The sequence below is a fragment of the Megalobrama amblycephala genome, linkage group LG24 (assembly GCF_018812025.1).
Source record: "Megalobrama amblycephala isolate DHTTF-2021 linkage group LG24, ASM1881202v1, whole genome shotgun sequence".
In the NCBI taxonomy this organism is placed as follows: Eukaryota; Metazoa; Chordata; class Actinopteri; order Cypriniformes; family Xenocyprididae; genus Megalobrama; species Megalobrama amblycephala.
The window spans coordinates 14,469,930-14,496,293 of NC_063067.1; the positions used below are offsets into that span (position 1 = coordinate 14,469,930).

At 37.7% G+C, this 26,364-nt stretch overlaps 3 protein-coding genes across 5 annotated transcripts; 2 read left to right on the plus strand and 1 right to left on the minus strand.

Annotated features, from left to right (window-relative positions):
• Positions 1-9,764: 9,764 nt before the first annotated feature.
• guca1b (guanylate cyclase activator 1B) lies at positions 9,765-12,033 on the plus strand. The gene is made up of 4 exons (XM_048178328.1): positions 9,765-10,394; positions 10,598-10,747; positions 11,056-11,170; positions 11,391-12,033. Exons 1-4 carry the CDS (start codon positions 10,194-10,196, stop codon positions 11,516-11,518), a joined length of 594 nt encoding a protein of 197 aa, XP_048034285.1. The 5' UTR covers positions 9,765-10,193; the 3' UTR covers positions 11,519-12,033.
• A 2,324-nt stretch (positions 12,034-14,357) lies between these two features.
• On the plus strand, positions 14,358-16,278 carry oard1 (O-acyl-ADP-ribose deacylase 1). Of its 3 annotated transcripts, none has more exons than XM_048178330.1 (6): positions 14,358-14,525; positions 14,725-14,794; positions 15,024-15,192; positions 15,273-15,331; positions 15,465-15,577; positions 15,830-16,278. In XM_048178330.1, the coding sequence occupies exons 2-6, from the start codon at positions 14,780-14,782 to the stop codon at positions 15,930-15,932; spliced, it is 459 nt and encodes a 152-aa protein (XP_048034287.1). In that variant the 5' UTR covers positions 14,358-14,525; positions 14,725-14,779; the 3' UTR covers positions 15,933-16,278. The 3 variants fall into 3 exon arrangements, with proteins under 3 accessions (XP_048034287.1, XP_048034288.1, XP_048034289.1); XM_048178331.1 differs by having other exon boundaries at positions 14,756-14,794; XM_048178332.1 differs by lacking the exon at positions 14,725-14,794.
• A 3,302-nt stretch (positions 16,279-19,580) lies between these two features.
• apobec2b (apolipoprotein B mRNA editing enzyme, catalytic polypeptide-like 2b) lies at positions 19,581-23,280 on the minus strand. Its single transcript, XM_048178327.1, has 2 exons — positions 22,802-23,280; positions 19,581-20,319 (listed from the first exon to the last, which is right to left on the minus strand). Exons 1-2 carry the CDS (start codon positions 23,095-23,097, stop codon positions 19,785-19,787), a joined length of 831 nt encoding a protein of 276 aa, XP_048034284.1. The 5' UTR covers positions 23,098-23,280; the 3' UTR covers positions 19,581-19,784.
• Positions 23,281-26,364: the final 3,084 nt, after the last annotated feature.

The window sequence follows — 26,364 nt, forward strand, 5'->3', positions numbered from 1 at the left end:
CTTCAGGGTAAGAGCTAATTAAATCTAGTCAAAGTAGTTGCAATTCAAGGCTCACATTAACTGTTTCTGAGTGACCCATTTACAGGACGAGAGATGAACGCTCTCAGGAGACGTGGAGGAGGACAGAGGGCTCACTTCCTGTAATTTGTGATGAGATAAAACCCTTGACGTAGACCTCATATGCCTCATTTTCAGTTCACCAGTGCCCTGTGAGGGTCTTGTATTGCCCTCACTGATGATTTGACATGGGTATTGGGTCACAGAGCTCATTTAGCATGCCGAAAACAGAAATCATGTATGTCAGGAATTCACATTGCTTAGTTTGGATGCACCAGGTGCATCTTCACTAGGAGAGGTCAGTGTATAAATATGTGCACCCACACACCAATTATCATCTGATCTCAGATGGTTTGTTGACCTGTTGTTATTGGGCGATATGATGCCTGAGGGCACAATAAGACATTCATACATATTCATACTGACTGTTGTTTTGAGTGCAAATGGCTGTTTGTGTGTTTTTAGTTGGAATATTAAAGGGATAGTTCACCCAAAAAATGAAAATTCTGTCATCATTTACTCAGTTCCAAACAAAGGAAGATATATGTGACCTTGGACCACAAAACCAGTCGCATGGGTATATTTGTAGCAATAGCCAACAATTCATTGTATGGGTCAAAATTATAAATTTTTCTTTGATGCCAATAATCATTAGGATATTAAGTAAAGATCATGTTCCATGAAGATATTTTGTAAATTGCCTACCATAAATATATCAAAAATGTATTTTTGTGAGTGGATATGCATTGCTAAGGACTTCATTTGGACAACTTTAAAGGCGATTTTCTCAATATTTAGATTTTTTTGCTCCCTCAGATTCCAGATTTTCAAATAGTTGTGTATCGGCCAAATATTGTCCTATTTTTAAAAAAAATTATTCAGCTTTCAGATTATATATAAATCTCAATTTCAAAAAATTGACCCTTATGACTGGTTTTTGTGGTCCAGGGTCACATATTTGGAAGAATGTCAGTAACCAAACAGATCTCGCCCCCTATTTAGGAAAAATAAGTACTATGGTAGTCAATGGGGGGGGCGAGATCTGCTTGGTTACCGACATTCTTCCAAATATCTTTGTGTTCAGCAGAACAAAGAAATTCATACAGGTTTGGAACTACTTGAGGGTGAGTAAATGATGGAAAAATGTTTCATTTTGGGGGGAACTATCGCTTTAACTACTGAATGTCAGTTTGGTTTACATTCAACATTAAAATGCCTCATAGAAACATAAGAATCAAAAGAACAACACATTCAATCCACATACTTGTTTTAGATTTATGCCTCCCCAATGACTGTAATGATGTGCTGGCTGACGACAGTCTTGTGCATCATGTCACAGTGGAAACAAATAGACAAATAGATGGATATTTATGCCTGTACGAAGCCATGACAGTCATCCTGCTCACAGACAACAGAGGACTGGAAGATGTCAGAAAATGAGCTTTCAGATTTTTATTTTATTTTTAATTTGGCCTCATTAACGTAGGCTCTGCTGCAGGCTAACTCAGATGGCGAATTCATTTTCACTTTGCTTTATAAGAGGTTAAATGTCACAGCGGTTCAAATCTGAAACATCCTCCAGCACGGCAGAAGACGACAATGTGTGAATAGATGATCTAAGGATAATGCCAAGAGAAATATACCTCTATTTTTTCTTGTCTACGTATTCTGCAACAAGACACATGACACATTTTTCGTTTTCACTCGAGTCTCGTTTCTGCTGTATGCTCTATGAAATGGAAATGTTGAACGTCTTTATTCATGAAAAAACATCTCAAGATGTTAAACAGCTCTGGTGAATGAGGGGCTTCAGTGGAGCTAAGCTTATATTTTCATATCTAGAGGTGCGAAATGTTTTACTTGAGTTTGTTTCAGAGGTGTCGTTCAGACCTCTCCACAGTGCTTTACATTACTTTAGGCAATTCAAATCATTGGACTCTGGGCTTTTTTTTATTATACAAACATGTTCGAATGCATTTCGTCTTTTACCCTTATTTGTATGTAAATCACTTTGGAGTAAACGCTGTGTATGATCACCTGAACTCTTAAGTAGCAATTGTTTTGCAGTGATTTTTCATGTTTCTCCATGTTCTGAATATTCTCTGTGGTGGTTTGTTAAAATAATGCAGTTCTTCAGTGTTTCGTGGATTAACATGTTTGTTTTGTTGATTTGTGAGGTGACAGGTTGTCATGTTGACTTGTAATCTGAGGAGCTGTAGAGATGGTCTGTTGTTTCAATATGATGTTGTGCCGTCATATAGTGGTGTACTAGTGGTAGCTGATGGCCTCTGACAGTCTTCAATATGCAGTGCCGATATTCTGGGCGTATTTCAGCTTCTGACTCATTATCTTCATAAAAAATCAATCAAAATCCACATTATTTCACTGCATAATCTCTAATCTAGACTGATAAGTCTTGGTTTTAGCCCTGAGCAGAAAATGCAATTTTAGTTCATGTTTTTCCACATCTGAAATATTGCCATGGAGGATCGTTTCACACTGAGGTAGATGAGCAGAGACACGCGGTCGGCCCAGGGGAACTCACAGTGTCCCATGAGATTACACTGCACCCATCCACACAGCGAAAGCTGTTTTACCCTCTAGCGTACTGTTGTCGACCACGCACTGATTCAACCTCTGTTGTTACACTTTGAAAAACAGGTAACTGTTATCCATGTTTATTCTGTGAAGAACTATGGGACAGTAGAATTGATGTTGTATGAGCACCGTGGGCATGAAGCTGTGTGAGATGGGACAAGATTTATTCATAACCAGGCTGTTGATGGCTGTTTATTGAAGCTTTATATAAAACTGCTAACATTCGAGTCTCATTTACATGTCTTAGAGGGATAGTTCACCCAAAAAAAGAATGTTCTCTCATTTACCCTAATGTTATTCTATACCTGGATGGCTTAGTTTATTCTGTGGAACAGAAGACATTTTGAAAAACTGCTTTTGTCTGTACAATGGGGTCCAAAAGTTGAATTGTTTAAGAACTCAAGAGTGAACATTTTTTCAAATGATGACAGAATTTTCATTTTTGGGTGAACTATTTTGTTAAAGGTGCTGTACTGTAAATGCTAGTGTTCCAGTATTTTGCTAATTTCAACCACACAATCTGTTGAAAATTCTCTACCGTTCAAAGCCATGAACGTACAAAACAATTGGCAGAGTCTATCTGGATAAAATAGTGCAGGACACCCCCTTAATTATTATTATTATTTTTTATTTTTATTTTTTTTACAGAATATTGTTCTGTCACAGAGACAGGTGTGAAATCTCAGGACACCTATTTCAGTGATATCTGTCAGATTATAGTTACATTTTCAAGTGTGGTATTCCCAAAATTGCTTACAGTACCTTTAATGTTGTCATCAGAATGAAGAATTGTTTGAAAGCAATATATAAAATGCACAGATTATCAGTGAAATCTCTAGCACTGGTTAAAGCCCCCATTGTATGTTAGCTGGGATTTGAGCTGCATATCACACTTCACTTGAAACTTAATAGATGGGTATGACATGGTTTGGATTTATATCTGAATTGTGTTGAACCGTGTTGACACACAATTGCGAGTCCAGTTCAGTAGTTCAGTGCCTATATATGTGAGGTAGTGCCTCTACTGCGATTTCTGTAATAAACTCTTTGAACATTTCTATGTGATCCTGTGTGGTTCAATGTCTCTTCCTTGAATTTTAACGTAAGGTGCTGTTCACGTAAACATCACATCCATTTGATTTTCCCGGCAAAAATATATTCTGAGTCCTTCACGTAAAAATCAATCTACAGGCTTCCATAGGAAGTTGGGGAAGGTCTTGTTTTTTAAGTTTCGTTACAAGCGGTTCACACATTGGCAATGAATAAGAGATTATTACATTAAAATTCTTACATATTGCCCAATTAAAATCTTGTCGCTAACAATGTTGGGGAAAGTTACTTTTAAAAGTAATGTGTTACAATATTGCTTAGTCCCTAAAAAAGTAACATCACTTTCTTTTTATGAAAAGTAATGTATTACGTAACTTTTCACAACCTGGGTTCTATTTTGGCAAATGTAAAAGGCCCTTTCACACCAAAAGTGTAATGAATAAGCCTCAGGCTGAAGGAAATGCACATTCACGCCTGTACAGTAGAGGGCGCAGCTCGAACAAACCTTTCAGCTGTGCTGCCATTCTGGAAGAATTGGGGGTTATGGGTTATGACGTTCGACATATACCCTATAGGACGCAGGAGAAGAAAGTTCAACAATCTTCAGCAAAAGAATTAAAAAAAAGTGATGTTTATCTAAAGTCATTTTTGCATATGGTTAGGCTATGGTTGAATTGGATCATCGAATGACTGCTGCAAAGACATTTTTTTATAAAGTGAGATTAAATACATAAAGTATATTTTTGTAATTTAAAGGTGCTAAAGAGGATGTTTTGTTTTATACATTTTTGCAATATTACATGAAACTGTCTTTACTAACTGATATAAGACTATTTATTAGGTGCACTGAAAGTAATAATATTAATATACATCATCTGTGCACAAGGTAGGGCCTTAAAAACATCAGCCAATCGTTTACGCGATCATCGCATAAACGATTGGCCCTCTGGCTTGTCAATCACTGCCGTGACGTTCCTTGTGAGAGACGTGCGCGGATTGGCCCTCTGGCTTGCCAATCACTGCCATGACGTTCCTTGTGAGAGACGAGCGCGGCTGCGCGCTCCAGTAACTTTCCACACTCTATAGGCGCCGCATGCAATGTTTTTGTCAGGAGACAGGAGTAACAACTGCAGATTATGAGTCACCTGCGGAGAGTCCGACATAATGAATCCACTAACACGACACAGCGAATGCTGGTGGTAAACACTCGTGTACGAGTTTTGGGAGACGTTCCCTCAAAACGAACTGTGAAGGAGGGGGGTTGTTCTTATGCATGCGCTCATTTCAAAAACTCACTAACAGTCTTTGGTTTCTCAGTCGACGAAAAGATCCTCTTTAGCACCTTTAACATACTGCAGGTTACTACAATGAGCATCACAGCGCACACAACTCCTTTGCATCTTACTGCCGATTTCTCTCAACATGGAGACAAGAGAGGTGTCTCTCTTTCAATACATGGGAAAACAAAGTAACTTGCGTTACTTATTTGAAAAAGTAACTTAGATATTTTGTTGTACATTTAAAAGTAATGCGCTACTTTACTAGTTACTTCTGATCACGCTAATGTGTGATGCGGCGCAACGGGCAAAGACGAAAGTCTAGCGCATGTTTACATAAAAATAGTAATTAAAAATGGCTCAGTCTAACGGAAAATTGCGTTCAGTGTGAACCGGCCCAAGTGAATTGTGATTTATATTTTCTTTATTAACTGATTTCCAAGATAAACGATAAAAGATAAACGAATTGTCCCTAAAAGTCACCGCCATTTTTTTTGATGAAGGCTAGCCTACACAGCCAGAGCATCTTCAAATGCCACTAAAAACACTTGGCAAGACAGAGATTAAAGATGTCTTGTTTCTGGCTTCGCTTGTTGCTGTTGATTTACGACTTGTTGTCTGGCAGCTGTCTAATGACACTCCCCACCTCACATATTTCTGTACTATTAAAAAAATAACTAATCCATTTATTTCAAACAGGCTGCACAAATAATTAGATGAAGGACGTGCCCAAATAATTCATTCATTTGCATTAAAAAAGAATTAACAGTAAACAGTAAAGTGCTTAAATAAGCCTTTGAATCTCTGCTCAGGTAACTGCTGATACCCTAATTAAACAGCAGCAGCCAGTACTTATCCTAATTTCTGATTTTTAATTTCCCCGCAGTCTGTATGTGCTGTGGATCATTATTACTCATTTTGATTAAAGGAGCGAGATGTAGGCTACCGTCAGAAATATTACTCTCGGTTCCCTGCTGTGTTTTGGGCGAGGGGCGTGTGGAGGTGGGTGGGATGAGAGACAGAGGAAATATTTATTCACTGCCCTGGCAACTGGATCAGACATTAATCTCAATTCAGAGAGCCATGAATAACTTTCTTCTCCGTGTCTATTTTGATTGCATAATGTTGACAGTACGCTGACTAACGCCGAGAGATGTGTCATTCTGAGGTACTTTAACATTAGTAATCGCATTAAATAAATATTTTTAAACTCTCACAAGACTAATTTGACTTTAAGGTCTTTAATCCGAGCAATTATAAACTATATTTTGTGTGTAAATCAATCACCAGTCCACTATTTATTGTATTTTAAAAGAAATAGGCTAAAAAAAACAAAAAAAACGATCAACCAAGCGTTCACCGTAAAAGTGTAGCCTTTGTAACACTGACACCCAGGGGCATCTGTTAGTATTTTTTTTTTTTTTTTTTTTTTGTAAAGTGGAACTATAGAAAGAACTTTGTTTACATTTTAATTACATTTGTGCTTTCTCCTCTTGTCCATATTAATGATTTGCAGGCTATTTGTGTCATGATAACTGATTTAGTGTCATATCAGATTAGACTAGTGATGCATAATTTTATATAATAATCATAAAAATCAGGACAGCTCAGCAGTTTAATAAAACTAAAGATATTAAAATCCAGGTATGACTTGTAATTGTAATTAAGCACATTCAAAGTGAACTCACTCAGTGCTCATTTCTCCATCAGTCAGTCCTGATTACTGCCTCATTTGGAGTTGTTATGACTCTGCAACTACTAAATCGTTTTCATATCTAATTGATTTTAAAGGCATTGTAATAACACTGACAAAGATTTGTCATCTGGTGCATGGCACAAAAGAAAAATACAAGTAAGCTATAGAGTGAAATGAAGGCTTAAGCATTATTTGCATTTTTAAATATGTGTTGTGTACATGTTCTCCATATTTGTTATTGTATTAATCCAATGGGATTATTATTTTATTGTGCAATGAGTGGCCTGGATATCTCTAGGCCAGAGGAGCTTATCCTCATCAAGTATGTTGTCAGCACTTTGGAAAAGGTCTTTAAAGTTCACGGGCTGACAAAACACAGACCTTATGTAGCCTACTGACACTTGAACACACTGACCGTCTTTGACGAGTATGTTGACATGCAGGTGTGTGAATAAACACAGTACAATGCATCAAAGCATTGTGAACATTGTAAGACAGGCACTTCTCCCCTGTATACTGTATATAACAAGATTATTATAGTGAAATCATACCATCAGTGTGCTGCTTTGCATATATATCACATATAAAATGGTTAGTTCCTGTCCTTGATTCTGATTGGTCAATAGCTGTGTTTTATTCACGATTAAACTTGACCCAACAGCTCTGTGTATAACTACACAACACCCATAGCAACCACTCTTAGCAATGTAAACTGTTTGTTCTCAATTGATATTGTTCATTGAAGCTTACTGTATTATGTAGAAAAGTATAGTGAGAAAGATATCGATTGAGTGACTTTATTACCTGCATTCAGATTTAACATTTTCCTTCAGGTCAGTCCTATGTTCGTAATAAAAAATCTGTTTAAATGTCCGATGTATTATCTTGTCCTTTTAACAGTTAAGGGGTTTTCCCGTGACTGACAGCGCTAGTCAAAGCATTTGTCAGTTGTGTCTGTTCCATGTTCACAACAATTCAGTCTTTTCAATATAAAAGTCTTCACTACTGACTGACACACTCATAAAGATAGTCTTTGCCGCCATCTAATGACGTAATAATGTAATTTCTGTTGCTGTTCACGTTCAGGGACTATTTTTTCTGGCGGAAGGAAGACATTTAGTGAAAGTTTACTTCATGAAAGTTGCATTGATAAATATTTTTGGCATTAATATTTGAATTGAGTGGTAACCGTTTTATAAAAGCAATAACTTATTTGAGGCTAGTGCTTTATCGTGAATAAGTCACGGTTGAAGGGGTTGCAGGCACACCGCGAAACACCCTTCAGCCGTGACTTATTCACGATACAGCACAGCCTCTCGTACCTTATTGCTTACATACAGTACAGTCCAAAAGTTTGGAACCACTAAGATTTTTAATGTTTTTAAAAGAAGTTTCGTCTGCTCACCAAGGCTACATTTATTTAATTAAAAATACAGTAAAAAACAGTAATATTGTGAAATATTATTACAATTTAAAATAACTGTTTTCTATTTGAATATATTTCACAAAGTAATTTATTCCTGTGATGGCAAAGCTGAATTTTCAGCATCATTACTCCAGTCTTCAGTGTCACATGATCCTTCAGAAATCATTCTAATATGCTGATCTGCTGTTCAAGAAACATTTAATGTGTACAATTGTACAAAATATTTGTGTACAATATTTTTTTTCAGGATTATTTGATGAATAGAAAGTTCAAAAGAACAGTGTTTATCTGAAATCTAATCTTTTGTAACATTATAAATGTCTTTACTGCCATGATTTAATGCATCCTTGCTGAATAAAAGTATTCATTTCTTTCATTTCTTTTCAAAAAAATAAAAATAAAAATTCTTACTGACCCCAAACTTTCGAACGGTAGTGTATAATGCTACAGAAGCTTTGTGTTTCAGATAAATGCTGTTCTTTTGAACTTTCTATTCATCAAATAATCCTGAAAAAAAAAGTACACAACTGTTTTCAACATTGAAAATAATCATAAATGTTTATTGAGCAGCAAATCAGCATATTAGAATGATTTCTGAAGGATCATGTGACACTGAAGACTGGAGTAATGATGCTGAAAATTCAGCTTTGCATCACAGGAATAAATTACTTTGTCAAATATATTTAAATAGTACACAGTTATTTTAAATTGTAATAATATTTCACAATATTACTGTTTTTTACTGTATTTTTAATTAAATAAATGTAGCCTTGGTGAGCAGACGAAACTTCTTTTAAAAACATTAAAAATCTTAGTGGTTCCAAACTTTTGGACTGTACTGTATATAATCCTGTTTGTGTGTGTGTGTGTGTGTGTGTGTGTGTGTGTGTGTGTGTGTGTGTGTGTGTGTGTGTGTGTGTGTGTGTGTGAAGAACATTTTAATAATCCAAGGAATTTCCACTATAAAGAACCTTTTGTGCAATGGAAAGTTTCCATGGATGTTAAAGGTTCTTCATAGAACCAGATACCAATGAAAAAACATTATTTTTAAGAGTGTAACCATTTTGATTTTAGTTTTCACTGTGGTCTGAAGTGGTACGCGTCCAAACAAAGTGCACCTCCCTCGTGAACTAGGCCAGACTTCTCTAGATCCTATTTTTATAAAACTATAAATAGTAAGAGCAGAGGGCAGAAGGGATTATGACTCAGATTGTCTGAATGATTCACAGGATTGAGTGGTCAAGATGTATATATGCAGGGGTTTCAACATTTGGATCCAGGGACCCCCTCCACATCCAGACTCTCAGCCAAACAAGGGACCCCCAATGTAAAAATGCTAGATTTCCTAACATTTTAGTGACATAACTTTGATTAATAGCTTTAGTAGACATAACTGCCTTCTGTATTACTTAACATATCATTAATGTACCACATTTATTATTTGAAATATATAGAATATTTTTTAAACCCGTTGCAAGACGTTCATGGACACCCAGAGCTGGGACCCCTATGTCTACATGCATTTTCAATTATTCCATTTTCAGTGATGAAATTTTCTGTAGTATTTTGTGGCCTTAAACATAAATGATTTTAATTTGAACAGGTAAAAATAGTCAGATCAAGTTTAATGTTCTGACATGAGACCCTCAGGGAGCCCTTGAACCTGAACTGAGGAATGGAATGGTCTGTGTACTAAATGTTGAATTATATAAAAGCTCTTGATCTTGTTTCAAGCTAATTGATTCAGACATGGATTGATATGAATAATCTCTTGTAGTCATGTGATCCAAAATAGCCCTTGTGCTGAATCCCAAGCCAGTAGAGCACTTTCGCTGAAAGGTTGAGGTTACTTACACTTCGGTAAATATTGAAAATTTCAACTTTAGGTTTTTCTGATATTTTTAAAGGGGGATATTTGTATCCTAAATCAAACATTTTCAGTGTTTCAGTATCATCATTTTGTGGGGCTTAAATGGTTTTTGGGATGTCTGGATCAGGGACAACTCCAGGAAAGTGAAGCTGCCAGATGTGATCATGGACATTTTTTGTTGAGAAGCAGAGCTTGTGTTTATTATTGCCATCTTTCGTGATGGGGCAGCGACTCAGTGAGGATTCTGACGAGAAAGAAATTGATGTTGCAGAACTGCAGGAGTGGTATAAAAAGTTTGTGGTGGAATGTCCGAGCGGAACCCTCTTCATGCACGAGTTCAAGAGCTTCTTCGGTGTAACGGAAAACCCGGAAGCGGCAGATTACATAGAAAACATGTTCCGTGCTTTTGATAAAAATGGGGTAAGTGATTCAACTTTAGTTAACTAACAAAAAGTAGGCATAAACACTCTCTAGGAGACTGTGTAGAAAATATTTGACACTCAAAAATAACATAATATAATTATATAATAAACTGTATATTCCTATGGCATATGTAATCTATTCTTAGAATTCTTAGAATTTTTGACAGTTCAATCCTATTTTCTCTTTCATTTTTTTCATAGGACAACACTATTGATTTTCTGGAATACGTTGCAGCCTTGAATCTAGTGCTGCGAGGAAAGTTGGAGCACAAACTGAAATGGACTTTTAAAATGTATGACAAGGATGGCAGTGGCTGCATCGACAAAACAGAGCTCAAGGAGATTGTGGAGGTAATCATCCCTTGTGTCCTTTTCCGATTGTCAATCAGACCGACTTAAACATAGGTTAAGATTACAATTCTTCAGTGGTTTACATAAGAAAAAAGCATTTGCATTTGTACTGAGGTTACAATTTCATGTCTGGTTTCACCTTGACATTTAAACTTACAAGTGAGATGTTTACAGGGGATTAATGGTATGGTCCTCTGTGGTAGCAGGACATTTGTGTGCCGAGATGCTGTAATAGATTTTAGTACCACTGTAAAGAAGACATTTATGCTTTTATGATTAAAATATGCACCTTTACTTTACTTTTATAGTCAATCTACCGACTAAAGAAAGCCTGCCATGGTGAACTTGATGAAGAGTGTAACCTACTGACCCCAGATCAGGTGGTGGACCGAATATTTGAGCTAGTGGATGAGAATGGAGATGGTAACACCTACTATGATTCATTATTTTTCTAGACAGGCTAGCCAAACACTAGTCTTTTTTCTTCATTATATATATATATATATATATATATATATATATATATTTATTTAGAATTCATTGATGTTAATAATTAATTAAACTGTGGGAAAAAGTCGAGCTTTCTGCTTAAAGGCAGCCTTTATAAAGCAGCTGATGCCGAGTTTCTGTCCTGTGTCCACAGGGGAGTTGTCTCTGGATGAGTTCATTGACGGGGCGCGACGTGACAAGTGGGTCATGAAGATGCTGCAAATGGACGTGAACCCTGGGGACTGGATCAATGAACAGAGACGGCGCAGCGCCAACTTCTGAACTCCATATTCACCAAAACAACCCTTAACATAAGCCTACCCCTTAACCAACATATACATATGGATAGTTTCACAACTTTTAGTCATGGTTAATGAATCTTGAGTCATCAGTACAAATTATATATATTATTATTTTATTTTTTTTACCAAGTAGTGTCTGTCTCCCGTTTTATTCTTTTTTTGACTAACAGAATTCAATCTACCTACATGTATTTATATGTATTCATGTTTCTTTATTGTTTCTTTCAATTTTGTTGCTAGGATCTGTGAACAGCTCACTTTAAATATTGATCTATTATTCTGCAGCTGTGGTGTGTTTGTTTTACTCTATGTGGCATATTACTCAGTTAATAAATAACAACCTTCAGATTCAAATGGGCATATATGATGTTTGTAAATATATGAATATTGTAAAGACTGGAGTCTCTTGAAGGCCACAATTGTAAAAATATTTGCATCTGTACATTTCTCAAAAATAAAACTTGTCAATCATACAATAAATATACTATTAATGAATTTCACTTTTTTCTCATTTCTTACAAGCTCACGCTATTGTGTTAGATACAATTTGGTGACATGCATTTTTGTTAGTTGTGTTACATATAATCAATGGTAATTAAGTACAACCCGAATTCCGGAAGTGTCGGGACTTTTTTTAAATGTGAATAAAATGAAAACTAAAAGACTTTCAAATCACATGAGCCAATATTTTTTCACAATAGAACATAGATAACATAAATGTTTAAACTGAGAAATTTTACAATTTTATGCACAAAATGAGCTCATTTCAAATTTGATGCCTGCTACAGGTCTCAAAATAGTTGGGATGGGGGCATGTTTACCATGGTGTAGCATCTCCTCTTCTTTTCAAAACAGTTTGAAGATGTCTGGGCATCAAGGTTATAAGTTTCTGGAGTTTTGGTGTTGGAATTTGGTTCCATTCTTGTCTGATATAGGTTTCCATCTGCTGAAGAGTTTGTGGTCATCTTTGACTTATTTTTCATTTAATGATGCACCAAATGTTCTCTATAGGTGAAAGATCTGGACAGCAGGCAGACCAATTCAGCACCCGGACTCTTCTACGATGGAGCCGTGCTGTTGTAATAGCTGCAGTATGTAGTTTTGCATTGTCCTGCTGAAATACACAAGGCCTTCCCTGAAATAGATGTTGTCTGGAAACCTTTAAGGCCAGAACACACCAAGCCGACGCCGACGAACTAGTGGAGACGAAAGCAGACTGCAGGGTTTGCTCACGTCAGCAGCGTCTGTGTCCAAAGTTGCCCTGCCACACCAAACGACGCTAAACAGCCGACTGCCAAGCGGCATGTCAGTTCTGCGCCTGCGTGATATGAAATACCTTTCCGAAACAGCAGGCGGCAGTAGCTGAACAACCAATCAGAATGAGCAGATGGCCCGACGGACCGACGAGCTCCAACGCCGATTCAACATTTTGAGGCCGACGAGGACCAACTTCAGCTGACGGTGCGGAACACACTGAGAAAACTTAGTCGGCCGGCGAAGAAAAACTGCCCGACGGCCGACCGTCGGCTTGGTGTGTTCCTGCCTTTATATACCTTTCAGCATTCATAGTGCCTTCCAAAACATGCAAGCTGCCCATACTGTATGCACTTATGCACCCCCATACCATCAGAGATGTTGGCTTTTGAACTGAACACTGAAAACACGCTGGAAGGTCTCCCTCCTCTTTAGCCCAGAGGATGCGGCTTCCATGATTTTCAACAAGAATGTCAAATTTGGACTCGCCTGACCATAGAACACTTTTCCACTTTGAAACAGTCCATTTTAAATGAGCCTTGACCATATGGCTTCCTTTTTGTATGATAGAGCTTTAGTTGGCATCTGCAGATGGCACGGCAGATTGTGTTTACCGACAGTGGTTTCTGGAAGTATTCCTGGGCCCATTTAGTAATGTCATTGACACAATCATGCCGATGAGTGATGCAGTGTCATCTGAGGGCCAAAGACCACGGGCATCCAATAAAGGTCTTCGGCCTTGTCCCTTCCGGACAGAGATTTCTCCAGTTTCTCCGAATCTTTTGATGATGTTATGCACTGTAGATGATGAGATTTGCAATTTGACATTGAAGAACATTGTTTTGTGATTTGAAAGTCTTATAGTTTTCATTTTATTCAAATTTAAAAAACATCCCAACTTTTCCGGCATTCGGATTGTAATTCTACTGTAACAGCATTACTAAGCATATGCAGACTGTTCTACTGAAACTGTGTTATAATTAAATTTGCATCATAACATCACTGACGAAGGGCCTCCAAAAAGCATGTTTTAATTTATTAAAATATCCTGTAAAATATTTTTATCCCCTCACTGCAAATAACTTTTAGTTTCAAGATGTCATCAGTTGTCACCATTTGTCAATTATTACACAAATATCACTATTTTTTAATATCAATGGTGCTACAACAACATAAGTATTTTAAACAACCGTTTTAAATATTAAATAACATTTACTGAATTAAAATGTTCAGCATGTATAAAAATGATTTCTTAACCATTCTTAAAGAATGGTCAAAGGGTTGTTGCTGTTATTATTTTTTTATTTATTTATGCATTTTATAAAATATAGGCCTAAGTAAGATTTCTTGCAGTGCAATTGTAATAACCTTTGAATGCTTTGATGTACGAGACTGTTTAAAGTAACAAACAAGTGAATACGTTAAAGAGGTTTGTTTGGGGTTTAAATATTTACTTCATTTCGATTTGACCTTCATTAACCTTGTCATTAACTTCCACCAGCTTTTAACAGCCTTTCAATGTCCCTCCCCGGATATATAAACAAGATGCTCTTGCACTCCCTGACGCTAGATGGCACTCAAGCCTTTCAATATAATGAATTTAAACCCCAACTCGAAGCCAAAGTGAAACCTGTGTTTTTGTTGTTTTTCTAGTTACTTTATTTACAGTAATGGACTCGAACTATATGAACGTTTAAAGGGACACAAATCACACATTCAGCTTAATTGTTGAGGTAAGTTATCAGACCACCAGCTCTAGTCAGAACACAACGTATCTAACCAGTGGCTCTTTAACACATTAGTGCTTCGTAAATGTTAGCTTGTCACGGTTTTGGTGTTGTAATTTTAAATAACCATTTTCTGTTAGCCAAAACAATGATTTTTATAGTTTCATGAGGTAGTGATTGACTGTAAGCCTGTAATACATTTTAGATACAGAGTTTATGGAAATTTAAACCCACAGGGAAGTCCCTGCTCAAATTCAAAGATGGACAAGATGAAGGTACGGCTTATGTCTTCCTTTAAGTAACTTTGAGTAGTCTTACTTTTTTACTTTTCAAATCTGTGTAAAGATTGCCTTTGCAAAAACATTTAGAAATGATCCTCAAAATGACTGTAATAAAATAAGAACAAGTTTTCAGTGTGGCTGTGATAACAGAAGAGATTCATTAGTCAGGAGACTGGAGTAATTTTGTTATGATTGGGTTTGTGGTCTTCCTCATTTGTTGCAGGTCCCGTGCAGCACAGGATGGCGGCTGCTCCACATGAGAGGAGATTTGTTCACCTGTCCGTCCACCGATGCCCTGGCGCACTGCATCAGTGAGGACTGCCGCATGGGAGCAGGGATCGCCGTACTCTTCAAAAAGAAGTTTCATGGAGTTGAGGAGCTTCAGGCTCAGAGTCAGTGTGAATTATCATTACTGACAAGTGCAACACATATAACATGCATTTGGTTCTCAGTTTTCTTCTCTTTTGTGTAGAGAAGCAACCTGGGCAATGTGCAGTCCTTGAAAGATCTGGTCGGTTTGTGTATTACCTGGTAAGATGGCTTGTAGCATTTATTTCACTTTAATTCACATCTGTTCTATGTTTTACAAAATCAGATGAGTTTTCTGGACATATATCTTTTTTGTTATTCAAAACGTACCTTTTCCACCTTTTTTCTGCACTAGATCACAAAGAAAAAGTACAACCAAAAACCCACCTATGACATTCTCAAAAAGAGCCTTGTGTCTATGAGAGAACACTGCTTGGCCAATGGCGTTAACAGTATATCCATGCCTCGGTAAACTGACAGGTTTAATAAAAGCGTTATTTTGATGCAGATATTGCAGATATTGATTTTTAAATGTAATTACTTTGAATATGATTACACCTAAATGAATTTAAACAATGAAAGATTATTTTTCAGTTGTCAATACTCAAATATAGCTTGATAATTGCATTTTTAAATACTAATTTTGGACTTGTCTTTTAAAATTTTTTTTATTGTTCTGTAGAATGGACTGCAGTAACTGATGTCATTTTCTCTTGCTAGGATTGGCTGTGGTCTGGATAAATTGGAGTGGGAAAATGTGTCTTCCATTATTACAGAAGTCTTCCAGGACACAAAAATCTCCATCACTGTGTACACTATCTAGGTCTGAAACACGTTATTTCTTAAACGTTCTTAAAGAATGGTCAAAGGGTTGCTTTTTGTTCCAATGGAATTTCACAACGTACTGTATGGTGGGTGTTTATTAGTCTTGTTCTGGGAAATATAAGCACTAAAGAATGTAAAAATAATAATAATAAAAACTTCTAAAGACTGTTCTAGTTATACACTAAGAATTTAGATTTGATAAGTTTCTTTCCTAAATTAGAATCCATTGTTTTTCATCCTAATGTTTTGTCTCTAAAGTGTATGGATGTTCTTTTCACCACTAGAGGGTACATTTCCTCAAAAGGAAATAATAATAATAATTAAATAAAATAATATTATTTTCATTGTTTCATTGCATTGTATGAATCTCAAAATGAAGATATTGTTTAATAAGTTATGCCTTCAAGTTTATATATTTCCAGTAAAATATCACTATTGTATCAAAAAATAAATGCACTATAATTGACCCATTCACCATTATTCTGAAATTCTTATTTCCAATTGATTCTTTAGTATAGCGGTTCCTGGTGACATTCAAAAGTTGTTGCTTAATTCAAAACGGCAAACTAGCATTCTGCTTTTTCCATATCTTTCTATGGCAGAAATAATAAGAGTAGTATGCAGTTCTAAATTCAGCATGTGTCTCATTTCGAAGGCTGTGCCCTCCAAAGGTCGCAATAGTCAGCCACATGCATCATCAAGGCTCTCTCATTTCAGAGAAGCAACCATTATAAAACCTACTGTTATTCCTTGTGTGGCATAATGTCGTTTCTTTCTTACTTTGGAAACAATGTGACCTGTGTGTATAGCCTTCGAAATGAGACAAAGCTAAAATGTGCGGATTTGATCCACTGACAGTATATTATAAGCAGCATTGAAATGCATCATACCTTTATACTGCTGTCAATGAGATTGTGCTCATGATAGGAAATTAACTCATGTTTATTGCAACATACAAGAAGGCCATTCACTACACCACTTTGCACTATCCCATTTCAAAATATAAAAAAAAAATATATATTTTAAAAAGACAAAATTAGAATATTTAAATGTGATGCTTGCAAACTATATTTTGGTTTGAACAAGAATATACTTAGAATGAACTGATATGGGTTTCATGCTTGGATTTTTCATTACACCCAGATGGCTTCTAAAGATTTTACTCCATAAAATAGGAATACACTGTCAGAAAAACATGTTCAAAATTGTACCCTTAGGGGTAGAACAGCTTGTTCCTTAAAACACTAGCTTATCAACCCCTAAAAGGTGCGTTTTAGTACATTTTAGTTTAGAGTAGCAATACATATGCTTAAAGGATTAGTTCAAATGAAAATTCCCCCAAGCTTTACTCACCCTCATGCCATCCTTGGTGTACATGACTTTCTTCTTTCTGAATCAGAGATATATTAATAAATATCCTGATGCATCCAAGCTTTATAATAGCAGTGAGCGTTACCAAACAAGTATGAGCTGAAGAAAGTGTCTCCATCCACATCCATCCATCATAAATGTGTACTCCACATGGCTCCAGGGGGTTAATAAAGGACTTCTGAAGCGAAGCGATGCGTTTGTGTAAAACAAATCCATATTTAACAAGTTATGAAGTAAAATATCTAGCTCATACTCGGTATCGTTCACTACCATTATAAAGCTTGGATGTGTCATGATATTTATTAATATATCTCCAACTGTGTTCATCAGACAGAAGAAAGTCATATACACCTAGGATGGCTTGAGGGTGAGTAAAGCTTGGGGTTATTTTCATTTGAAAGTGAACTAATCCTTTAAGGTATTACTATGAACTTTTATGGGTAAAAAAGGTGCAAAGCTGTCTTTTGAGGGACAAGCTGTTGTCAGTATTGAGGTAATGCATTACAAGTAATGCGAATTACATAATCAGATTACTTTTTTCAAGTAAATAGTAAAGTAACACATTACTATTAAAAAACAATATAGTTAGCTGCAATAATTAAATGTGTAAAATTACACAAATATACTTTGTATTTAATCTCACTGTATTAACCAATGTCTTTGCTGCAGACATTCAATGATCAGGCATGAAAACAGGTCAGGGGTGGAAAAAGGTGAGAAGGATATTACCCCTCTAGGGGGGTCTTGGAGCATGCTCACTCGGAAGAAAAATTTAAATATTGCATATTTTAAAGCATCAATCTGTTGCATTTTGAGATGCTTTTTTTGCCAACCTGGGGAGAGCCGGAGAAGTATTATGAAGGGGGATCGAGCGGGAATCTTTATTGGTGTCGATTTTCAGTCTCTTTTTAATGATAGGCTTTACGCATCTGTCAATCATCCCCACTTGCTATTTGGGGGTAGAACCTAGCGCTATCCGCTTGTTAAGTCGTGACGTAAGGAACGCCGTTTCCGGGTCCAACCCTCTACTCGTTTAACGTTAGCTAAAGGCAGGAACACACCAAGCCGACGGTCGGCCGTCGGGCAGTTTTTCTTCGTCGGCCGACTAAGTTTTCTCAGTGTGTTCCGCACCGTCGGCTGGTCCTCGTCGGCTTTGTTTCGGCCGATTCGACATGTTGAATCGGCGTTGGACCTCGTCGGGCCATCTGATCATTCTGATTGGCTGTTCAGCTACTGCTGCCTGCTGTTTCGGAAAGGCATTTAATCTCACGCAGGCGCAGAACTGATGTGCTGCTTGGCCGTCGGCTGTTTAGCGTCGGTTTGGTGTGGCAGGGCAACTTTGGACACAGACGGTGCCGACGTGAGCCAACCCCACAGTCTGCTTTCGTCGCCACTAGTTCGTCGGCGTCGGCTTGGTGTGTTCTGGCCTTAAGTCTATGTCAACAGAGCTCCTGGGTAACTTAACTTGGATATACCAGAAAATATTAAAATTATTGAAACCATCACTCACCAAATTCAGTCAGGTAAATCGCCGAGGCCAGGCGTGCTTTCAGCTTCTGATGGTGGTCTGCACTGGTGATGCAAGGCCCTCGCGTTAATATTTCCATGCACTCGCGCTCCCTTCTGGCACGCGCACCTGTTCGCAGTTCACTGAATATGAATCCCCCCCAAAAACATTTTCTCATCGAATCTACACGATTCACGTATGTCACCTATTTTGGTTTCAAAACGGCGAATTTCGCCGAAAGGTGAGGGATTTTCATGTATGAATGATTCAATTCAACCATACTAATAACCAAAAATGACTTTAGATAAACATCACATTTGTGTTTCTTTTTTTATTATTATTAGTGCTGAAGTAAGAGTGTTGAACTTTCTTCGGCAGCACAGCTGAAAGGTTTGTTTGAACTGTGCCCTCTACTGTACAGGCTCAAATTTGCATTTCCTTCAGCCTGATGCTTATTTTGAGCCTTTAAGGCTTATTTCCTTCAGCCTGAGGCTTAGTTTTGGTGTGAAAGGGCCTTTACATTTGCCAAAGATAGAACTTTTTTGTTATTAACAAAACAAACAAGCAAGCCCAGCCCAGATGAGGAAAAGTAAAGCAAAAGTAGCGTAACGCATTGTTTTCCTTAAAAAGTAACTAGGTTTAGTTACTTTTTTAGGGAGTAACGCAATATTGTAACTTTACCCAACATTAAATGTACAATTTTTGCACATTTTTTCTAAGAATGTAGGATATCCTTTAGATACCTCACTAAATACTATGTGAGTGTAGTTTGAATTGATTGTTAATTGTATTATAAACTTCTGTAAAGTCAGCCATCTGATGTTACAAGAGAAGCAGTGCTGACAGAGGAAACAAAGCTGCTAAAATGACAGGGTGATTGTAATAATTGGCTTTGAAGTACCAATTTCCTTAAAGGCAGTTCATAGGCTGTATTAAACCATCTTAATCACAGGCCAGAAGCGGCTCCTTATCCTACTTTAAAATATCACACAGCTTCTCGTCATAATAATCATAGTTATCTTGACAGTCTTCCCAGGGTGTAAAGTTATCTTCCTCATTCTCAACGAAAGTAGACCAAACATACGCAAAGTCCAAAGGCCTCATCATGCGTAGTTTACATCCCGCCCTAGCTAGCGCCTGAAGTCCGGCCTGTATCTCTGGTTCCTCCCACTGGAAAAGACGAGAGCAGTGGATATTAAGGCGCAGTGACTTGCGTGCTCGCAAGATCTCGACAAGCTTAGCGGCGCAGGCTGCGCAAGGGCTCGAGGATGTGTACCAGGTCACTGTGTAGTTGAGTGACTTGTCGTAATAGGCCAGCACCAGTTGAAAGAAGGCCTCTTCAGCATGTGAACCCATATGCTCATCCTCCAGGAAACCACGAAGGCCGTCTGTCTCTGTAGCGCCCCCTTGAATGTCTACCTGGTAGCACAGGAAGGTCTTATTGCGCCCGGAAGAATATTCCACATTTTTAAACTGGAACTTAAAGAAGGTGGGGTTCATTCTGTCTCTGTGGGAAGAAAGAGGACATTTGGAGTCTTAAGTAATACCTGACAATTTTTATAAGCTTTTCTGATTTCAGCAGAATTCCAGCAAACAATGCTTAAGACATAAACCCACAGACTTTTATCATATTCCAATGTGAGAATGTGACTTAGTTTAAAGTAAAAAGCTGGAATACACTACACAAACCAATTTTAAAACACTAGGCATCATGCACTTTTGTAAATGGTTACAGAGAAAAACTGGGCATCATACAAGACCGAGGATCACACACTAGACTAGTTCTTCCGAACACAACAAACTCATGTAGAAACATGCACCTCGCTGCTAGGAGACATAACAGATGAAAATAATGTATGTTATAACATATCAAATGTGCTGTCAAACACATTCTCAGACTGAATGAAATCAAGTCTGTGCCCTTCATACACTTTGATTTATATCTTCAGACTGGCTCTGATTTTCAGCAAAATCCAGCTTAAAGAACAAAATGAGTCCATTAACTTTTTGCAAGAAGTGTTCCTGCTTGGAATGAGTAGCCACTAATAGGCCTACAGCAACTCAAAAGGAGTTAATGGACTTGTATGGAGCTCTTTGTTGAAATATTATTTTTATAAAATCTAGAGTTTTATTGTGATATTTATTGGAAGAAGAACCGATTGACTAATAAGACCCAAACTGAACTTTTGGCCTTTACATAACTAAAAGTCAATGGCCACCTAAACAATACACCCATATGTGCTTGAAGAACATTGAACTTCAAAACCAGAACTAGTTCTCTCTAACAGATTCCACTCTTTGGAGAAGTATTTGCCATAAGTGGGATCATGCTTGTGAAGATTTGCTCCCATTCAAACTTGAGAGCAATTCATCCCAGTGTGGTTTCAGGTCACTCTAGTTTTTCTGCATTAGGCTCAGTAAACCTTATGGATCTCACTTAGTGAAGTGCCATGTTAGAGATCTCTGAGCTCTCTGGTCCTGTGAATCTTTAAGGAGATTGCAGATTGTATGCTTCATTTTATTGTTACCGTGGGTGTAGCTGAAATAGTGAAACTGCTAATTAGTAGGCGGTGTCCACATAATAGTCATAAAGTGCCAAAAGCAATATGGATTAGGGATAGGCCTACTAGTCTGTGGCAGGGACTGGAAAAATTATAAAGACACAAAGAGAAATGGATTAAGCTGAATAGCACACAGATAAATCCTAAAGAAAAAAAATCCAAAAAGCACTGGGGTTTAAAGCAATGCCATGCACTGGTCTCGTTCACAATGTTACCCAGCATGATGAAATTTGAGATCTATCTGTTGTCAGAGATGATCTCACCAAGTATTATTTCTAGAGTGATAAATACTGCATTAAGTTCTTATCTATCATAAAGTTTTCATTTATTAAAATGTATTTTAAATGGTTAGTTCACCCAAAAATGAAATTGAAAATGTCGTTCCAAACCTGTAAGACCTTCGTTCATGTTCGGAACACAAATTAAGATATTTTTGATGAAATACGAGAAGTATCTGAACCACACATAGGCAGCAACATCATTGCACCTTTCAAGGCCCAGAAAGGTAGCAAAGACATTGTTAAAATAATCCACGTAACTGCAGTGGTTCAACCGTAATTTTATGAAGCGACGAGAATACTTTTTGTGCACAAAAACAAAACAAAAATAACTTTATTCAACAATTTCTTCTCTTCCCTGTCATTCTCCTATGCTATTCACATTGTAGACACAGTGTAGCGCTTCCGTGTTCAGCATCACATCGTCGAGCTGCTCACGTGAACAGCATCGGCCAATATCGAGTCGCCGTTCTGACGTAGAATACGGAAGCACTGCACTGCGTTCACTGCGTCAACGGCGTAGGAGACAGGGAAGAGAAGAAATTGTTCAATAAAGTCAGTGTTTTTGTTTTTGCGCACAAAAAGTAGTCGTTTCATAACATTAAGGTTGAACCACTGTAGTCACATGGACTATTTTAACGATGTCTTTGCTACCTTTCTGGACCTTGAAAGGTGCAATGACGTTGCTGCCTATGTGTGGATCAGATACCTCTCGTATTTTATCAAAAATATCTTAATTTGTGTTCTGAACATGAATGAAGGTCTTACGGGTTTGGAACGACATGAGGGTGAGTAATTAATGACAGAAATTTCATTGTTGGGTGAACTAACCCTTTAAGTGTTTTTTTTTTAAACATGTGGCAAAGTAATCTTAAAATAGATTGTGGTGTCATTCATGCTGTTGTAATAAAATGTGAAACAGTTCAAGGGTGGATATTTATGTACAATGTTGTTTAGAGAAATTTTGCTACCTTGATATTAGATGAAATGCAATATTTGTCACACAACATTTATGCCATGCTGTTGTGAATTTTAAAAATATTATACTCCTTAAAGCTGTATTTTACTACCTTAAAGTAGGAATAAGTACCCTTAAGCTACTATTGGGAACCATTTAGGGGTAAATAAGGTACAAAGCTGTTTGACGTACCCTACAATGATCTCAAATGGAGGCAGCTCCATGGGCTCCAGCTCAAACTCCTCATCTTTGACGGGGCCTTTGGCTCCTTCTGCTATCTCCCCATTTCCCTGTGGCATCTCCTCCGTTTTTTGCTCATTTTCTGGGGTCTTCTCTGGCTTCTCCGGCTTCTTTGCCGTCTTTTCATCTTTAACTTTGTTCTTTTCTTTCTCCTTTTGAGGTTTACTCTCTACTTTCTCCACTTTCTTTTCTTTCTTTTTCATCAGAATGCCTTTACTGGGAGTCTTGCTGTCCTTTTTGTCTGCCATGACTTTGCTGTGCGATGAAATGAGTCTGCTAGATGGGAGCGTGCGAGTAAGAGAGATGACAGCCTGAATATGTTCCTAAGTCTGAGAGTTAAAGATGAAGATAAAGATAACTCACTGTCACAAACAGGAGCTGGTCATAGACCGCACAAGGGAGGGAGACTGAAGGGCAGCTGCTCTCTTGTTTCCATGCTATAAAAAGGCCAAAGTATAATGAAGAGGGGGGTTTCATACATTCATTGTTTAAACACACCACCGCCCAATTTTGATCAACATGTGCTTAAACTAGCCTTTTTTCCCCCGGCTCAGTTTCAAATATGTAATGAGCATTGACATATAACTACGTATATAACCAGGTATTCCCTCCCCTTTTGATCAGGATATTATTGCTGTTCACACACCAACAACAGGCAGTTTATTAATAACTGTAGTTTGGCAGAGAGTTCAGAATGACTCAGTCTCTTCACATAGTGAATGCCATTCGGTTTAGGCCCTTATGACCCTCACATCAAGGTTGCCTAAAGGTCAACATTGTACTGGCCAGTCCCTGAAGAACTCAATTTTTCACACTCGCTGACCCTTTAGCAAACTGCGTCTGGAGATACTTGAGTTGTGTTGGAGGAACTGAGTCACTTTCTAGAAGATAACCATCGCAGATGTGAAATACAGTGTATTTTAAGGTTAGACTCCTGCGGATGTACCCACTCTAAAAATTCAAGTCATTACTAGTTCCCTCCCTGTCAGCATTTTTGAACCTCTGCCAGAGCTGGGAAACCAAGGAAAGTACAATGGTTTGGGCTATGTTCAGAATACTAGCATACTACTTACTGTACTTTATACTGCACAGTATACACTGTGTACTGCCTACTATTTTTGAAAAATAGTATGTGAAACAGAAGGTGTTTCTATATAATTTTTAACTATTCCTTGTTAAAAATTATCATCAAATATACATGTTTATTTTCACAAATCTGCCAAGCATCTTTTGGCTAATATTCTGGTTCATCCATAACAATAGATATGGAAGATCGGTGCATTATGATGCAGTAGGTTTTGTTAGCCTACTTCACATTTTAGCAAATGTAGTATGTCATTTGGGTCCTCTAACATAATGTGCATAGTATACACATAATACAGTGGGTACGGAAAGTATTCAGACCCCCTTAAATTTTTCACTCTTTGTTATATTGCAGCCATTTGCTAAAATCATTTAAGTTCATTTTTTTTCCTCATTAATGTACACACAGCACCCCATATTGACAGAAAAACACAGAATTGTTGACATTTTTGCAGATTTATTAAAAAAGAAAAACTGAAATATCACATGGTCCTAAGTATTCAGACCCTTTGCTCAGTATTTAGTAGAAGCACCCTTTTGATCTAATACAGCCATGAGTCTTTTTGGGAAAGATGCAAGTTTTCAACACCTGGATTTGGGGATCCTCTGCCAATCCACCTTGCAGATCCTCTCCAGTTCTGTCAGGTTGGATAGTAAACGTTGGTGGACAGCCATTTTTAGGTCTCTCCAGAGATGCTCAATTGGGTTAAAGTCAGGGCTCTGGCTGGGCCATTCAAGAACAGTCACGGAGTTGTTGTGAAGCCACTCCTTCGTTATTTTAGCTGTGTGCTTAGGGTCATTGTCTTGTTGGAAGGTAAACCTTCGGCCCAGTCTGAGGTCCTGAGCACTCTGGAGAAGGTTTTCGTCCAGGATATCCCTGTACTTGGCCGCATTCATCTTTCCCTCGATTGCAACCAGTCGTCCTGTCCCTGCAGCTGAAAAACACCCCCACAGCATGATGCTGCCACCACCATGCTTCACTGTTGGGACTGTATTGCACAGGTGATGAGCAGTGCCTGGTTTTCTCCACACATACCGCTTAGAATTAAGGCCAAAAAGTTCTATCTTGGTCTCATCAGACCAGAGAATCTTATTTCTCACCATCTTGGAGTCCTTCAGGTGTTTTTTAGCAAACTCCATGCGGGCTTTCATGTGTCTTGCACTGAGGAGAGGCTTCCGTCGGGGCACTCTGCCATAAAGCCCCGACTGGTGGAGGGCTGCAGTGATGGTTGACTTTCTACAACTTTCTCCCATCTCCCAACTGCATCTCTGGAGCTCAGCCACAGTGATCTTTGGGTTCTTCTTTACCTCTCTCACCAAGGCTCTTCTCCCCCGATAGCTCAGTTTGGCCAGACGGCCAGCTCTAGGAAGGGTTCTGGTCGTTCCAAATGTCTTCCATTTAAGGATTATGGAGGCCACTGTGCTCTTAGGAACCTTAAGTGCAGCAGAAATTTTTTTGTAACCTTGGCCAGATCTGTGCCTTGCCACAATTCTGTCTCTGAGCTCTTCAGGCAGTTCCTTTGACCTCATGATTCTCATTTGCTCTGACATGCACTGTGAGCTGTAAGGTCTTATATAGACAGGTGTGTGGCTTTCCTAATCAAGTCCAATCAGTATAATCAAACACAGCTGGACTCAAATGAAGGTGTAGAACCATCTCAAGGTTGATCAGAAGAAATGGACAGCACCTGAGTTAAATATATGAGTGTCACAGCAAAGGGTCTGAATACTTAGGACCATGTGATATTTCAGTTCTTCTTTTTTAATAAATCTGCAAAAATGTCAACAGTTCTGTTTTTCTGTCAATATGGGGTGCTGTGTGTACATTAATGAGGAAAAAAATTAAATGAAACTTAAATGATTTTAGCAAATGGCTGCAATATAACAAAGAGTGAAAAATGTAAGGGGGTCTGAATACTTTCCGTACCCACTGTATATACTGCAGCAAGAGTAGCAGTCCCACACCTCTGACATAAAAGCAGGTACATGACTAGGGTATTTATTTTAAGAGTCAAATATACAGTATATTGCTATAAAGGTTGTATAAATACATAGAACACATCCCAAGAACAGAAATGTTTGATCAGTTATGAATTGTTTAAATATAGATCTTTGAGTATAGCTGAAGTGGTCATGTATCGTCTGTTATAAAAGTAGATGTACACATTGTGTAAAATACACTGTTATCTATCTCACCTCCCCTAAATTCAAATAGGTGTCTGAATTGTACCGTTGATCCCGCTCTGAGTGGAGCATTTTCAGTTCACATTAATAAGCAGTATGCTACATTCATTTTATTAGCCTTTGACAGATGAAACTCGCGATAACCACAGTGCATTGTGGGTATAGCCACCATTTTGGTGGTATTCTGTGGTCAGAGATTTTTTTTCTTTTTCATTATTATGGCTATAGCAGGACAGAAAACCTCATTA